A 17,932-nucleotide genomic window follows, 5' to 3' on the forward strand; every position below is an offset into this window, starting at 1 on the left:
TATTTATTTTTTTATTAAAATATATTTTAAGAAAATAAACCAAAATGAGTGGGAGTGGGGTTTTTTTACGATTAAAAAAAGAAATAAAAAAAAGATTTCAGCTCCAGGACGGCGGATAAAAGTCCATCTGAAGCTGCGAGTTGCAATTAGAGGCCCGTTTTTCTGCGCAGAAGCTCCACGCAGAACCAGAACATCCACCCGTGAAGGTCCTTCAAAGGCTTGGCATCATAAAAACCGCCTCCCCTCTCAAACATACCCATTTTAAAAGCATCCATCACCCCTCCCCGCCCCTTGTCACCCAAAGTGTGGGGACGGTGACGCGCGTCCTGGGATGGATCTCCTCCAGGAAGACGCGTGGATCCTCTGACGTGTGTGACCGGTTCTCCACCTCCTCCTCCTTCTTCTTCTCCTCTTCCTCCTCCTCCCTCTTCTCCTCCACCTTTAAAAGCAGCGCTCGGCCACCCGGTTCCCCCCGCCGACGCTTCACTCGGCTCTTCCTCCTCGCTCGGCTCAGACGGACGCGCCAGCTGGTTCCGCTCCAGGCACATGTCTGAAGACCTTCTCCAGGTAGGACCTTCACACCCAACCAGGGTAAATTGCATTTTTCTTTTAAATGTCAATTTTCGTGCGTAATTGGCGCGTCCTTTTACGCGCGTCCGAGGTCGGGAAATAAAAAAGAAGAAGGAGAAAATAAAAAGGAAGGAGGAGGAGGAGGTTCACAGAACAAACCCGCTCCAGGTTGAAGGTTCAAAACCTCCAAGTTGAGAGTGAAAAAAAGTTCACATTTTTAAATTCCTCCATATTTAAATCTCAAAAACGGCCTCCGTCCGCAGGCGCTCCTGCCCTTCCGCTCCTAGCGGACCTCGAGGTGCGACAATGACCATCCACGTGGAAGGTCTGGTGGCCATCGCGCTCTTCTACCTGCTCATCCTGTTCGTGGGCATCTGGGCGGCGTGGAAGAACAAGCACTCCGGGGAGGCGGAGGGGACCGACCGCAGCGAGACCATCATGGTCGGCGGCAGGGACATTGGGCTGTTTGTCGGGGGATTCACCATGACAGGTGACTCTCAATAATATTGATAATAATAATAATTATAATGATGATAATGATAGTAATAATAATGATAATAATATCATCCATCCATCCATCCATCCATCCATCCGTCCATCCATCCATCCACTTTCTGCTGCTAATAAATATATATATAATATTATATAATATTATTATTTATAATAATATTAATAATAATCTTAGTGTCATAATCTAATAATATATGTAATATCAAATAATAATAGTATTAATATAACCTTGTCATTGTTATTATTATCAGTAGTAGTAGTAGTAGTAGTATATATTACTATTATTATCATTATCATTATTATATCCATATCTTTATTTATATATATATATATATATTACATATTATATTATAATATTATTAGTTGTAGTAGTATATTATTTTAATTCTTTTAATTATTGCTATCATTATTATCATCCATCCATCCATCCATCTTCTGCCACTCGTCCATATTATATGAATATGTATATATATATTATAGTATAATAATATTATTAGTTGTAGTAGTATATTATTATAATCATGTTATCATTATTATCATCCATCCATTCATCTTCTGCCACTCGTCCATATTATATGAATATGTATATATATATATATTATAGTATCTTATCAATTTTTTAAGTTTGAGATGAAGCTGTGATTTTTATTCTTCAAAAATCAGTCCAGCTGTTTTCCCCACGAACGCCCTTGAGTCGTCCTCTGGAGCGTCTGGAGTCGGATCTCCGGGAGAATCAAACCCTCAGACTAAAGATACATATTTTTTTTGTTTTTGTTGTTTTTCCAGCCACCTGGGTGGGAGGAGGGTACATCAACGGTACGGCGGAGTACGTGTACCTGCCGGATTATGGGCTGGCCTGGGCTCAGGCCCCCTTCGGATACGCCCTCAGCCTGGTCGTGGGTGAGCGGCTCCTCGTCTCCGCCGTTTTCCGCTCTTTACGCTGAAACCTCAGCTAGTGTTCGCTCGAGCGTCGGCGTCCTAACGCGGTTACGTAAACCCGGAGGAACGAGGCCGTCGGGCAACGCAAGCTTTTTTTTTTTTTTCCAATTTGACCTCCGGTGACCCCTGCAGGCCCCGTCTCAGCAGAACCCCCCAGTCCGTCTGAGACCTTGCAGGAGATCCAGAGCAAAACCAGGCTCAAACACTAAAGCTGCGTTATTTTGTTTGGTTTTTTTTTCTTGGGCATGCACAGAACCCCCCCCTGTCGCCGTGACAACATCAATTTTTTAAGCAGCATAGATATAAAATGAATGTTTTATAATTAACTTTAAGATTTAACTCAAATAGTCCTATAGTTTTGTAATTTACTTCAAGGCTCACGTTAAATATTCCTATTTTTATGCAGTAAAGATAATGATTGAAATAATGTTTTATCACTACCTTTAAAATTGTCATATTTTTAAGAAGTACAGATAACGAATGAATAGTTCATAATGGCTCACGTCAAATAGTCCTATTTTTATGCAGTATTAAAATGAATAAATGTTCTTATAACTGCCTTTAAGACTCGTTTTAAACAGTCCAATTTTCAAACAAAATAGAACGAATGAATTAATATTTTTACAATGATCAAGACTAAAAGGACTAATTGACAGGAGTGTCAATTAGTCCTTTTCAAATCACAATAAAGATCATGAATGGATGAATATATTTTATTAATAACTTTAAGACTAATCGTCGGTGCGTTCGGGACCCGACCCCTCCCTGTCGCCATGACAACGGACACAAGATTGGGTGTATCTTCACCAAAAATTTACTTCTGACTCAAAATGAAAGTTTTTTTTAGCTACTTTCTATTTTTGCTAAAAAAAATAATAAAAAAAATAAAAAATCTGGCAATTTTTTTAAAAAATTCACACAAATATCTGATGTTTTCTGGACGGTTGTGAAAGGAATAAGATTTTTTTTTTCAATTATTTGATGGTCTCCATGTGACGAGTGCAGGACAAGCAGTAAAGACAATGAATGAATGAATGTTCTGACACCACCTTTAAAAATCGCATCAAATGTTCCCATTTTAAGCAGTATAGATAATAAATGAATCCTTTTTAATTACCTTTAAGACTTATACCAATTCTTTTTGTTATGCAGGATGTATGAATTAATTTTTTATAATTCACTTGAAGGCTCACGTCAAGTAGCCTTCGATAGATAATGACTGAATAAATTAATGTTTTCATAATTAGCTTTAAGGCTCGTGTTAGATAGTCCTATTTTCAAGCAGTACAGATATGAATGAATGAATGAATATTTTAAGAGTGGTGTGAAAATTTAGATAAAATTAATGAATGTTTTTACAATTAACTTTAAGACTCATTATAAAAGTCTTTTTTCAAAGCAGTCCAGATGATAAATGAATGACTGAAGAGTTCATAATTAACTTTAACGCTCATGCCAAATAGTCCTAATTTAATGCAGTTTGGATAATGAATTAATTTATTCATTAATGTTTTTAAAATCAACACTAAGACCCCTAGTAGTCAAGTAGTCCTATTTCCAAGCAGTGCAGATAATTAACAAATGAATTAATGTTTTTATAACTACCTTTAACTTTCACATTGCCTATTTTTAAGCAATACAGATATTGAATGAATGAATGAATGAATGAATGAAAATGTCATCGTTAACTTTAAGCTAACGTCAAATACTCTTATTTTTATGCAGGGAAGACAATGAATGAATGTTTTTATAACCATCTTTAACACTCACGTCACCTATTTTTAAGCAATATAGATGTTAAATGAATGAATGAATGTTTTTATGCAGTATAGATATGAAATGAATGAATAGATTTATTCATTAATTGGTTCATCCATTCATTGGTCTGCTACTGGAAACCTCTCACTATAACCAGCAATCGTCACAATTTTTAAACGTTGCAGATCATAAATGAATGTTTTAGAATCAACCGTTCGACACAAATCAAATAGTCCTACTTGTTTGTTGCATGCATAATGGATGTTTTTATAACTACCTTTAAATGGTCCTATTTTGAAGCAATATAGATAATGAATGAGCAAATAGAGAATATTTTTACAATTAATATTAAGAGTCCTGCCAATTAGTTCTATTTTCAAGCAGTATATAATGAATGAATACATTTTATTATTAACTTTATGACGAACGTCAAAATTGTCCCATTTTTATGCAGCATAGATAATAAATTAATGAATGTTTTATGATTAACTTAAGATTGAACTCAAATAGTCCTATTTGTTGGTTTTACGGATAATGAATGAATGAATGGTTTGTAAGTAACTTTAAGGCTAACATCAAATAGTCCTATTTTTTATGCAGTTAAGGTAATAAATGGATGAATGTTTGCACAAATACCTTTAGACTCACCTTAAATAGTCCTATTTTTAAGCAATATAGATAATAAATGAATGAATGAATGTTTTTATAATTAACATCAATATTTTAAGCAATATAGACAATAAACGAATGAGTGAATATTTTTACAATAGTCATCAATACTTGAATGAATGAATGAATGGATGAATGAATGAGTGAATAAATGTTTTTACAATTAACATCAATATTTTAAGCAATATAGATAATAAATGAATGAATGAATGTTTTTACATGAACATCAATATTTTAAGCAGTATCGAGAATGAATGAATGAATGAATGTTTTTACAATTAACATCAATATTTTAAGCAGTATCGAGAATGAATGAATGAATGAATGAATGAATGAATGAATGAATGAATTTTTTACAATTAACATCAATATTTTAAGCGATATAGACAATAAATGAATGAATGAATGTTTTTACAATTGTCATCAATACTTGAATGAATGAATGAATGAATACATGTTTTTACAATTAACATCAATATTTTAAGCAATATAGATAATAAATGAATGAATGTTTTAACAATTAACATCAATACTTGAATGAATGAATGAACGAATGAATGAATGAATGAATGAATGAATGTTTTTATAACTATCTTTAAGGCTCATGTCAAATAGTCCCATTTGTTATCAGAGGTGATCAAGTCAGTGATGTCAGTGATCAGTGATCTCGACGTTCCCTTAAAAGAAAAGAAAATACAAACCGGACCTGAAGGACCTGGAGGACCTGGAGGACCTGTAGAAGGTGTCTGAGGTTTCTGACGTGTCCTCTCTCTGCTGAAGGTGGACTCTTTTTCGCGAAGCCCATGCGTTCGCGGGGCTACGTCACCATGCTGGACCCGTTCCAGCAGCTGTACGGGAAACGCATGGGCGGCCTCCTCTTCATACCTGCCCTGATGGGCGAGATCTTCTGGTCCGCCGCCATCTTGTCCGCCCTCGGTAGGTCGGCGTCACATCTTCTCCGAGATCTTCCTCCCCGTCCAGCTCGGGCGTCTTTACGTATCTCACGTGTCTCGCCGCTCAGGCGCCACCCTCAGCGTGATCGTGGACATCAACATCAAAATGTCGGTGGTGATCTCGGCGCTGATCGCCATCTTCTACACGCTGGTGGGCGGCCTCTACTCCGTGGCCTACACCGACGTCGTGCAGCTCTTCTGCATCTTCGTGGGCCTGGTGGGTCGACGGAGGACGTTCGAAGCGGAGCGGCATCTTCAGGGAGACGCTCCACCATGCGACCGTTTGATTTTCTCTTCCCCGACTGCAGTGGATCAGCGTCCCGTTCGCGTTGACCAACGCCGCGGTGGCCGACATCACCGTCACAGCGGTGAAGCGGGAGTACCAGTCGCCCTGGATCGGCAGCGTCAGCTCCAGCGACACCTGGGTCTGGGTGGACAATTTCTGCCTGCTGGTACGTCCAAAGCCACGTGAAACAGCACGGAAACGGTCGAAGCCGACGGCTTTAACTCACGGGTGTCAAATTCAAATCCACGGTGGGCTAAAATTCCAAAATGGGAAAAATTGGAAAAAAATCTTCCTCCAGATACAACGAACCTTTTCATATGGAGCCAAACACGATTTGCTTAAAAATTAAATATCGAACAAGCAAAGCTTGATGCTATACAATATTTCAATCAATATTGTACACATGCAACATCGAAATTCACATCAAATCAAATAAATTAAATCTAATAAAAATAAAAGTAGATAAAAGTCATATGGCTCTTTTTTATTTGCAGCCTTCTGGTTGAAACTTCAACTGTAACCTTTTCTCACAGGCTAATAATAAATGTAAAAATAAAATAACAATAAACCAATGAATTAACCCTCATATTATGTTAAGGGTCAATTTGACCCATTTGACCCATTAAGGGTCAAATTGACCCTTAACATAATATGAGGGTTAATAACAATATTCTTCAATGAGCATGAAACCATTCAAGACTGTTTCTTGGAGTAGCAAGAAAAAGTGCATCAAGAAAAGATTAATTATAGCTTAGTTCTGCCTTTCTTCGTGGCGTGTTTCAGAGCGCTAGCAGAGCGCTAGCAGAGTGCTAGCAGAGCGCTAGCAGAGCGCTAGCAGAGCGCTAGCGGAGCGCTAGCACCGCCACGGAATTAGCATGAGGTAAAAACATAATTAGAGCATCCTGGGATTTGTAGCATTAGCTTATATCATACATTAGCTTCCGGTCCAAATATAATTGTGAATGAGAGCGTGAATGTTTTTGACGTCTCTTTACGTGCGTGATTGACAGGTGACCTGGCAGGTTAAGCCCCGCCCCTCACCCCTGTAACGGGGGGGGGGGAAGGATAAATGAAAACGATATGAAATCATTTTGAACGCCGCTATTTCACACACATTTCTTCCCCGATGATTTATGAAGTCGTGGCGTTCTTTTTGTTCCTGGGTTGCCGTGGAAACACAAAGCGGAGGAGGGGCGCGGCGAGAACCAGATACCCCTGAGATCTGAGATCTTTATTGATTAGAATAAGAACACGGATGAGTGTGAACCTCCAAACTCAGGATGGTGTGACGACCTTCTGAGTAACATGCGTGTGTGTGTGTGTGTGTGTGTGTGTGTGTGTGTGTGTGGTCGGGGTTCCAGATGCTGGGTGGAATCCCCTGGCAGGTGTACTTCCAGAGAGTCCTGTCGGCTTCCTCCGCCACCTACGCCCAGGTCCTCTCCTTCCTGGCCGCCTTCGGATGCCTGGTCATGGCCGTCCCCTCCGTCCTCATCGGCGCCATCGGGGCCTCCACAGGTGTGTGTGTGTGTGTGTGTGTGTTCTGTTCGGCGGATCTTCTCGGTTTGGGTCCGCGCTGCCCTTAGATCTGAGCGAGCCGGGTAAATAGCAGCTGGCGCCCCTCATTCATAATGAAGCAGCCACCCGTTTCCCCAGCACGCCGCCTGTGTAAATATTACATCACAGCGAGGCCAAGGGACCAAATTAGCGGCGCCGTCTCCAGATTTGGACGTCTGAGGAACCCGGCGTCGTCATCTGTTCCCCTTTAATTATCAGCCGGGGTTCTCGGCGCAAAACAACGAAAAAAACGAAAGATTTTCTTCGCAAACGGTCTTTACCTCCCGTCCCCGCGTCTTTAAAATCGATTTTGAGCGCTTTTTTTTTTTAATTTTTTTTTTATGCCGCCACGTTGTGCTTTGCGGGAGTGTGTGCACGCTAGTTCAGGAGGACTCGTCTCCCCTCAGACTGGAACCAGACCTCCTACGGCGGCGTCCCCCCTAAGGACAAGGAGCAGGCGGACATGATCCTCCCCATCGTGCTGCAGCACCTCTGCCCGCCGTTCGTCTCCTTCTTCGGCCTGGGCGCCGTTTCCGCCGCCGTCATGTCCTCCGCCGACTCCTCCATCCTCTCGGCCAGCTCCATGTTTGCCAGGAACATCTACCAGCTGGCCTTTCGGCAGTCGGTCGGTACCGCCGTCTCCGTTTTCGTGGCGTCTTCCCCCCCCCTCGCCGCGTCCTGACTCCGCCTCTCTCTCCTCAGGCGTCCGACCGCGAGATCGTCTGGGTGATGCGCATCACCATCTTCGTCTTCGGCGGCCTGGCCACGCTGATGGCGCTGGTCACCGGCACCGTCTACGGGCTCTGGTACCTGAGCTCGGACCTGGTCTACGTCATCATCTTCCCCCAGCTCCTCAGCGTGCTCTTCGTCAAGGGCACCAACACGTACGGCTCGGTGGCCGCCTACCTGTTCGGCATGCTGCTGCGCATCGGCGGCGGCGAGCCCTACCTGCAGCTGCCGCCGTTCATCTACTACCCCGGCTGGACCGTCGAGCAACGGAGGCACCACATCACCGGGGAGATGGAGGACGTGGTCATCCAGAAGTTTCCCTTCAAAACCGTCTCCATGGTCGCCTCCTTCCTCGGCAACGTGGCCTTCTCCTACCTGGCCAAGTACCTGTTTGAGAGCGGCAAGCTGTCGCACAAGTACGACTTCCTGGACGCCGTGGTGTCCAAGCACAGCGGCGAGATCATGGATAAGACCACGCTGGTCGCCCGCGGCAACAACATCGGGCTGTCAGAGATGGCGCCCGTCAAGCCGCGGCTCAGCGTGACGCTGGCCGCCGCCTTCACGCGCCGCGACACGCTGCCCAAAGACATGGTGGAGGAGGAGGAGGAGGAGTCCAGCCCGGACTCGTCCCGTCACGACGACGAATGACCGAAAACCGGGGAGATATTGAACCGGCCTGCGTCCTGGGCACACAGTAACACACACACACACACACACACACACACACACCAGGATATTTAAAAGCAGCGGCTCGCTCACGGCGCGGACACGGCGTCCATCCGTCAAGAAAAAACAAAACATCTAGACTTTTTTTTTCTTCTTTTTCTCATTTTCCACTTCCTCCCCAGCTGGATTTCTTTGTGTGTGTTTTTAGCGAGAAGGAAACGCGAGATGAGACTCACAGCACAAAGTTCGGAAGGAGGAAACAGCAATAACGTCGCTCTGGTTCAAGATTTGAAGGCCGGCGAGAGTCATGTGACTCGCAGCCAATCAGAACTGAACGTTTCTTTGTTCGCATCCCCATGAACGGCATCAACCGATAATTCCAGATCGCAAACACACGCATCGTGACTGCAGGTCCAGGAGCGACCCACACACACACACACACACACACACACACGCAGTGGTGTGTACAGTAGTAAGTGTTAGCTAACGTTCCCACCTGGAGGACGACCCGTGTCGATTCCAGCGCAAGGTCTCGTATTCAACTGCCTTAAATGAAAAATGTTAAAAAAATAATACGTTTTATCTCCGCAGACCTGAGCGAGGACAGAAACGGTGAATGTATGTAGTCTGGAACCTGGAGGTCCTGGTCCTCCTCGCGGCTCCTCTCGGTCTGCGGGTTCACTGTTGTAAAAAGGTTATTTTAAGTGTCGTGTGTGTGTGTGGGTGTGTGTGAGCGTGTGTGTGTGTGTGTGGAAACGGGGACAAAACAACTACTAAAAAAAAAAAAAAAATCATAGATGTAGATAGAAAGTGCTGGTAAAAGATGGACGGGTGTATCTAAATGTTTATTTATTTTTGATGTCATAACAGAGGAAACACTAATAAATATCAAATTATTGAAAATTTACATCCCAGCTACTCATATGATTTATTTATCTTTTTTTTTTTTATAAAATTATTTCCAAATTATTGCTTTGCTGTGGCAATATTTTCCCTTTTTTTTTTTTTTTTTTCTTTTTTTTAAAAAAAAAAAAAGGTAAAAAATATTTTCGGTCAATGAATCCCCGGCGTTGACTCTTGGTGTTTTTTACCTCTCGATCCCGAGCTCTGCGGCAAGATGGCCGACCCCGGTGGGTGCGGGGCGGACGGGAACGTGTCTGGGAAACGTGACCGGCCTCACAAGCGCCCGGGACGCATCTTTGTCTCCATCCACGACGGCATTAAAAAGCAGCGTCTTAAAATAGCCCTTCCTCTCTGGTTATTTACATTACTTTAAGTGCTGGGCTCATACGGTGGCGGCGGCGGCGGCGGCGGTGGGGGAGGAAGAGGAGGAGGAGCCTCCATTGGGCGGAGCTTCTGCCGCTGATGATCTTTTTTTTTCTTCCTCCTCGAGGTGGTGGGCTGCAACGAACTGTTGCTATAAAACCCCTCCCGCTGCAGAGAACGCAGGAGTGACGCAGGTGCCCCCGCCCGGCCGCCGCCATGGCGCCCGCCGCCGCCGCCGCCGCCGCCGTCCTTGAAAAACCAACACCAATCCCATATATATCTGAAAAAAAAAAAAAATCCCACATCCATTCACAGAAGCCCCCCTCCTTCGGAGAGCACTCATGATAATTAACAATTATGAAGGAAAACGGCGGCTCCTCCCGGGACGATCCATTTTCTCCTCGGCGGGGGGGGAGGGGTCGCGCGGAGAACCGTCTCCGAACGCCACATTTGGACCAGAACCAATCCCGACCCGTTCGTGGGTATTTTTAGAACGTCCTATCGCGCCTTTCGCCGACTTTACCGTCGGGCCGGAGCGGCGAGGAGGCCCTCGGACCCCCCAAACCCCCCAAACCCCCGTCGATCATTTTAATCCAACGACCCACAAATGCCATATTGATTATTTCAGCTTTTAAACGAATTGGCGAACCCGGAATGGACGCCCGTCTGCTGATCTTCATCCGCTGCTTCGGATTCCCCTCACAGATTCACGTTACTGCAAACCCGCGATTTATCTCTTGAGATAAAAACATTTTTTTTTTTTAATCTATTATTGTCTATTTTATGATCTCCTAATGGGACCCAGAAGAGCCTGGCGTCTAATGTAGTCTGATTTCATCCCGCTCATACGGTTGATAAACGTGATTAAAGATCTCACTAAATCTCAAATGATAAGCTTTGCAAACGCCCTCCTCCTAAATTCTGGATTTATTTCCGCTGCTCCCCTTCAGAGGTCAGAGGTCAGAGGTCAGAGGTCATCTCCTTCACCACCTCTCCGCTCGCAAAAGCCTCCGTTTCTCGCGACGGCGTCTAATTTAAAAAGAAAAAAAAAAACAGATTTGAGACGACCTCCGTCGGTGTTCCTCCCCCTCACGTTATCTCGGAGCCTCCGCTATCGCCGGGACCGAACACTATTTCTGGCCTCTTTAATTTAATTACAGAGCAGCTACTTCGGATGGAGGTGGAGGAGGAGGAGGAGGAGGAGGTAAGTGAAGTGGATGTCTGACGTCTTGGAGCTCGGCGCATTAGCCGGGGGTCTTCACGTGTAATCCTGAAGGGATCATTTCCATCTGCCGCTTAAATGCGGGTTCGCTTCGTGAGCAGAACCCCGATGAGAAGGGACTTGGTCTCTCGCCTTTGCAGGAAAGCCCCGGGTTTAAGCGTGGAGAAGATCCAGGTGGAACCTGGAGACGCTCTGGAGACTCACGTCTGTACTTGTGACAACCATTAAAATGAAAGCAGAGGCTCCTCAGATCTAATCAGCGTTGTGAACCTGATTAGCGAGCGGTTTTTTTCAGGGTCTCCATCGCCCGGGTTCTCCTGAGGGGTCACAAAACGGCGAGAAGATGGCGAGAAGATGGCGGCCATGATGGATCGATGACTCCGTTAGCCGACGGGACGCTTCCTGGATTTCTTTCATATCGAGTCCTTTCTTTTACATTTTGGTCAAAATCAGTGTTTTTCAGGCGCCAGTGCTCTTCATCCCAGTGAAGTGTGTGTGTGTGTGTGTGTGTGTGTGTCAAAGGGTTGGGGGGGGCGACAACGGCTTTCTCTTGGCCGGCTCTTCAACACAAATGCAAAAGGAAGGGTCGAGCCGGATGGAGTGACTTGGTTTTTTTTCTTTCTTTCCATAGAAAGTCACTGGGGGGAATGATGTGATGGCCACACACACACACACACACACACACACACACACACACACACACACACACACACAAGCACATATTAGCCCCAAGGGACCTGCTCAGTCTGAGAATGAAGATGCAGGGGGAGGACGGGCGGACAAGACCCGAGTGAACCTTCTCTGAAGGAGGGGGATGTTTTGTTTATCTATTTTGAAGCTGAAGTGTAAATATAGATGTGTATGTTTTTTTTTTTCAAACACACACACTCACACACACACTCACACACGCTCGCACACACACATATTGTGCAGCGAGAGGAGATATTAAAGCTAAAGATGGGAAGAGAGACGTCGGGAGGGTCGCCATACTTCTTAGCTCATCCCTGCACACGTCAGCCCCTCGGCCCCGCCCTGTGTGTGTGTGTGTGTGCGTGTGTCTGTGTGTGTGTCTGTGTGTGTGTGTGTGTGTGTGTGTCTTCAGTATCATAATCAGTGTCCCGGCTGAGTCCGAGCCAGAGGATCCATTAGAGCTGATTGAGGAGCACAAGGGTACAGACGTAACCCTGAGAGAAGGTGACTAGAACAACCATCACACACACACACACACACACACACGTACACACACACACGTACACACACACACACACACACACACACACAAGCATACACACACACGCACACACAAAGCAGGAATAAAACTCAGTGATCCTTGTTACAAAAAATACACACAAAGATACAGCAAGCTCCCAACCACACACACACACACACACACACACACACACACACACACACACACACACACACACACACACACACACACGCACAAAAACATATGCTTTTCCGGTGACTAAGCACTTTGAAGGGAGGCACAAAGAAGTGTGCACGTGTCACCATTGCGCACATGGCCGCTGGAGCACACACATCGTCCTGAGACGTCCTGAGACATTTGATTGACAGGCGACGTCCGAGTTAAGCCCCGCCTCCTGACCGAGCCGGCTCCGCCCCCGAGCTCGCCGCGGAGCCCTTCAGGATGGTTCCAGAAGGTGTCAGAAGGTCAATCATCTCAGACGACACCAAGAAGCCTCTTCCTCCTCATCATCTCAAGGTGTTTCTCCTCCAGGAATCATCTCACCTGTTTGCTCCCGTTGGATCCTGAAAAAGCTGAAAAAGACAGAAGAAGGATGGAAAAAAAAGAAAAAAGGAAGTGACAGATGTTTCCGCTCCTCCTGCTGCACGAGGACGAGGTGAGGAGATCATGGAGGAGGAGGAGGTGGAGGTGGAGATGGATGGATGGTGGACCGAGACGTCTGAAGAGCGAGGAGATGCCGGTGGACGTCCCGTGTCTGACTGGCTGACAGAGGCCACTTCCTGTCACAGGCAGGAGGTCATGTGACTGCTGACAGACAGGTAGCAATACACACCTGGACACACACACACACACACACACACACACACACACACACACAACAGGTGTGTAAGAGATCTATGATTCAACAAACAATGTTCTCTTCATGTTCTCCATCTTCCACAGTCCAAAAACCTGTATTTATTTAAATGTTGGTTCTGAAAACATATTCATTCACTCCTTCTCTGACTCTCAATCTCAGCCAATCACAGCTGGTGAGAGGCGGGGCTTAACCTGGGCCTGTCAATCACAGCTGCATGAAAACACGTCCAACCGTTCAGAGAACGTGGACGCAAAAAAACCCAGAAGCTTCTTGCTGTTTGGCTAAATAACAAGTGCAGTTGAATATAAAAATATAAAAAAAAACATCCGACGGCTGAATTAATAAAACGGTCTTATCGTCTTTGCCATTCCTTCTTATCTGATGGTTTTGGTTGCCGGGGAGACGGGGGTCCGTCTGAGTCCGGTGCCGCTCGGCCCGCCGGAAACTTTTTTACGCGAATAAAATCGAACTAAATGGAAATAAGAAAATGACGTTCGGAAGGAGGTTCTGGTCGTTCTGGAGTCAGATACGAACCGTGACCCAGATCCATTTCCTGGTTCCCCATCAGGGTAAATCACAAAGGTCAAAGGTCGCAGCATAAATAATAGCATGTTAATATTCAGAGCCGAGATCCGGGACGTACAATAAAACCTAGCGGTCGGAGAGGAGCGAGTGAAAGCCATTAGATCCCGGCTGGGTGAAGATCCTCTAACTTTGGTGTTCCTCACAGCTGAACTACACGGCTGAGCCCAATTATCCAAGGACACGCCGCCACAATCACAGGAGCGACCTTTACCGGGCCCGAAAGCGACACGGGGTCGGCGCCGGATCAGCGGAGGGACCCGTGTGTGTGTGTGTGTGTGTGTGTGTGTGTTAACTTGTCTTTGCTGAATCTTAAACAGTTTCCATCCATTAATGTGAGAAGAATATCATGTCTTTCTTGGCGTGTCTGTCAGTTTGGTGTTTTGATCAACAGGGAAAGAATTAAAACATGCAGTAGGATTTTATCTATATCTATATATTGTTTCAGATTGTGTGTAAAATACAAACACTATATTTATATATATGTACACTTGATAGCCTTAACTTTGATACTTTATATTGTATTGTATTTCTTCTCCTTCCTACTATTATCTATTATTGTTATGTTTTACTTGAAACTCTGGCGCAACAATTTCTACTGGATAAATAAAGTTATCTTATCTTATCTTATCTTATCTGATCTTATCTTATCTTATATATATAGAGTGTACAGAACCGTTTGCAGATGACATTGTGACCTGGAACGAGGGCAGGTAACAGGTGGAGGAACATCTAGAGAGGTGGAGGTATGAGCTGGAAAGGAGAGGGATGAGGGTTTGTCGCAGCGAGACAGAATATATGTGTGTGAATGAGAAGAACTCAGGAGGAACGGTGAGGCTACAGGGAGTGGAGATCAAGAAGGTGGAGGATTTCAGGTACTTTGGGTCAACAGTCCAGAAGGTAGGAGAGTGTGGAAAAGAGGTGAAGAAACAGGTTCAAGCAGGTTGGAATGGGTGGAGAAAAGTGTCAGGGGTACCAAGAGATAGAAGAACATCAGCCAGGAGGAAAGGAAAGGTGGAGGAGACACTGGTGAGATGATCTACAAACATCTACAATGACCAAAAGACAGGAGGCAGAGCTGGAGATGGCAGAGATGAAGATGCTGAGGTTCTCTTTGGGGGCGACCAGGATGGAGAAGATCACGAATGAGTCCATCAGGGCTAGATGTTTTGGAGAGAAGGTCAGAGATGGTTGGGTCTGGACAGAGGAGGGAGAGTGGATATGTTGGTAGACCAACGCTGGAATTGAAGGTCTAGAGGAAGACCAAAGAGAAGATGATGGATGCGGTGAGAGAGGGAATGAAGTTAGTTGGTGTGAGAGAGGAGGATCCAGAGAACAGGGTTGGATGGAGAAGGTGGATTCACTGTGGAGACCCTGAAGGGAAAAGACCAAAGGAGAAGAAGAAGAAGAATTGAGAATGCGTTAAATGATGCGCTTCACATTGACTGAAGTTCCTCCATCTGTCCACTAGATGTCGCTGCAATCCACGCTTTGAAGGTCGGCCTGCAGGAACCTGAAGAAACCAGCTTTCATTCATGACGGGTGTTTTTCTCTTTGTTTTATTTTGCTTCCCACAGAATCTCTGACAGAGCTGGATCAGGAGGCACCATTTTAATATTTCTTTTTTTGTTGTTTCTGCGATCGGATCACTTCACCCGCCCTCATTACAAAATAAGTTGATTCATTGTCATGAAGTTCCTCTTATTCTACAGACTCATTTTGTTTTTTGTCCTATATGAGCGTTAGTAGTGATGGACGTAGTGAGAGAGCATATGAAGGTAGCTGGTGTGAGAGAGGAGGATCCAGAGAATAGGGTTAGATGGAGAAAGTTCATGACCCCTGAAGGGAGAAGCAGAAAGAAGAAGAATGATTGCTGTTTACTGTCAACTCACAGTGCAGGACTTTGTGCTGCTCCTGAACAAAACTACACTTTGCATCTATTCCTGCACAACAGAGAAGGACAGTAATTCAGCGAAACCGATACTCCTAGTATAAAACAGCGGTCCCTAACCTTTTTTTTGTACCAGCGCCCAATATTTTGCATGAAATTGTTTCCTCAGTTACAGGCGCAGGGGTTCAAATAATAAAAACATTTGTCTGTTCATGTATTTAACGATGAAAATGAAAGCGAAAACAGTCCTATTTCAAATTAAGACCAGGAAGGTCGAATGAAAAGACTTTAATTTGTACCAAGAAAGATTTTCCTTGCAGAACGGTAACGGCTCCTACGCCCATAGCAGTTCCAGCTGCGACCGCCGTGACGTCACTTTGTAGTCCTGAAAAGACCCTTAGACCGGAAGTGACGACATTAGAACGGTCTTTTAATTTGTTATTATTATTATTTTTCAACACAAGGTATGATTTATAGAAATCATTTAAATGGAAAAAAATAAATAACGACTGAAGGAATGAAAAGTCACTTTTACTTCTCGGCTGAACCGAACCGGGTCGAACCGGACTGGACCGGACCGGGACCGGGACCGGGACGGGTCGAACCGGGGCCGCGATGACGGCGCGTCGCCCTCTGTCACTTAGTGATGTGTTTATAGCAAATACGTTCATATTTCTTATGTAAACACACTTGTTGATTGTGGAGCAACAGAAACAAAGCGTGTGTGTGTGTGTGTGTGTGTGTGTGTGTGTGTGTGTGTGTGTGTGTGTGTGTGTGTGTGTCGGGGGGGCGGGGGACAGCAGGGGTTTTATAATAGTGCGTGGAAAAACTTTCCACACAAAGGCTTTAAATAGAATAAAACTTAAAATGTGGAAAGTACAAAGTTATCAGTCTGAACAGGCTCCTCTTTTGTCCCTTTTTCCAAATTCTTCATTTCTTCAGAGAAAACTGACTTCAGAATAAATGTGTTTAAATGATTGAATATAAAACAACTAACTAAGGGAGATGACCAACTTGCAAAATAGTGAGCCTAGCGACTTAACATAATAGTGACTGACTTAACATAAAACAAAATAAATACACATATTTGCTTGTGTGTGTACATATATTCAGTATATATATATGGATTAAAACAAAAGCAAAATCAATAATTTTCTATTATTTCTACAACAGTATAAAATATATATATAATTGTATATTTTGAGTAACGTATGTTAATATAATAGTATATACAGTATATATTCAATCATATAAGTATATATTCATAAATATATATGATATTATATATATATATATTTACTTTTTTGTATATTAAATGTGAAATATAATTTTAAATTTTAAGTTGATAGATCTAGGGTGCATATTATTTATGAATTTATATAAAATACATTACATTATACACACACAAACACACACACACACACATATATATACACACAAACTTTTGTACAAGAAAAACTTTTAAATATTATTTATGGATATAATCTGTTCCAGGGTGGACCCTCTCAATTAAGAATAAGAATAAGAATAAGAATAAGAATAAGAATAAGAATAAGAATAACTTTATTTATCCCGAAGAAAATTGTTGTGAGGATACATAAGAGATTCTATAAATGATTTAATGCATTATTTATTCATAAAATGTATTCATGTGTGAAATGTTGTAGCAAAATAGATACTACATCAACTTGAATTTTAATTTTTAAAAATATGTACAATGGTGTATTGTATTATATGTGATTTAATAGTAAACTTGAATATCCTGATTATAACAGGAGTATTTATTTAACGTTTTAAATTATATATCAGAACATTAAAATTAGGTCTAAATTTTATAATCACATACGCACGAAATTTTCATATGTATATATATGTATAATTAGATTGCAATTAGGTTGCATTAGATATTGATAAAGTTACCTGAATGTAAGATGTCCATATATTTTTTTTACGTTTTTGTGTTTGTATATTCAATAAGGTTGTAGTGAGAGGGAGTGAGAGAGAGAGAAAGACGTTATTTTACGATTAACATTTTACATTTTAAGCTTTTCCTCCCCGTTGGATGCAAAGAAGAACTCGTAAAGTTTCCAGACAGAGAGAGAGAACCGCGCTTTTACCTTACATCCGGAGAGGTCCTTGAACGCCCCACGCCTGGGGGAGGGAGTTTGCGGGGTCCGTGAACGCATCACGGCTGACTTTCTCTTGGAGACTCTCCTCCTGGTCCTCCTCCTGGTCCTCCTCCTCCTGGTCCTCCTCCTCCTGGTCCTC

General features: G+C 43.6%; 1 protein-coding gene and 1 long non-coding RNA gene across 3 annotated transcripts; one reads left to right on the plus strand and one right to left on the minus strand.

The window, feature by feature from the left end:
* The first annotated feature begins 380 nt into the window (after window positions 1–380).
* On the plus strand, window positions 381–9,541 carry slc5a7a (solute carrier family 5 member 7a). Of its 2 annotated transcripts, none has more exons than XM_086144377.1 (9): window positions 381–591; window positions 834–1,060; window positions 1,867–1,980; window positions 5,227–5,382; window positions 5,468–5,616; window positions 5,708–5,851; window positions 7,047–7,200; window positions 7,647–7,864; window positions 7,942–9,541. In XM_086144377.1, the coding sequence occupies exons 2-9, from the start codon at window positions 877–879 to the stop codon at window positions 8,614–8,616; spliced, it is 1,794 nt and encodes a 597-aa protein (XP_086000503.1). In that variant the 5' UTR covers window positions 381–591; window positions 834–876; the 3' UTR covers window positions 8,617–9,541. The 2 variants fall into 2 exon arrangements, with proteins under 2 accessions (XP_086000503.1, XP_086000502.1); XM_086144376.1 differs by having other exon boundaries at window positions 381–567.
* Window positions 9,461–17,916, minus strand: LOC147235982 (uncharacterized). The gene is made up of 2 exons (XR_015105967.1): window positions 17,782–17,916; window positions 9,461–13,164 (listed from the first exon to the last, which is right to left on the minus strand). It is a non-coding gene; the product is annotated as an uncharacterized LOC147235982 (long non-coding RNA).
* Window positions 17,917–17,932: the final 16 nt, after the last annotated feature.

The sequence above is a fragment of the Fistularia commersonii genome, chromosome 3, assembly GCF_037954325.1.
Source record: "Fistularia commersonii isolate RoL2024-O1a breed Wild chromosome 3, RoL_Fcom_v1.0, whole genome shotgun sequence".
NCBI classification, from domain to species: domain Eukaryota; kingdom Metazoa; phylum Chordata; class Actinopteri; order Syngnathiformes; family Fistulariidae; genus Fistularia; species Fistularia commersonii.

Coding starts and splice junctions, on each gene's coding strand:
- slc5a7a (XM_086144377.1), top strand. CDS start 877: ATGACCATCCACGTGGAAGGTCTGGTGGCCATCGCGCTCTTCTACCTG. Junction 5,383..5,467: donor CGCCATCTTGTCCGCCCTCG/GTAGGTCGGCGT, acceptor CTCGCCGCTCAG/GCGCCACCCTCAGCGTGATC. Junction 7,865..7,941: donor AGCTGGCCTTTCGGCAGTCG/GTCGGTACCGCC, acceptor CTCTCTCCTCAG/GCGTCCGACCGCGAGATCGT.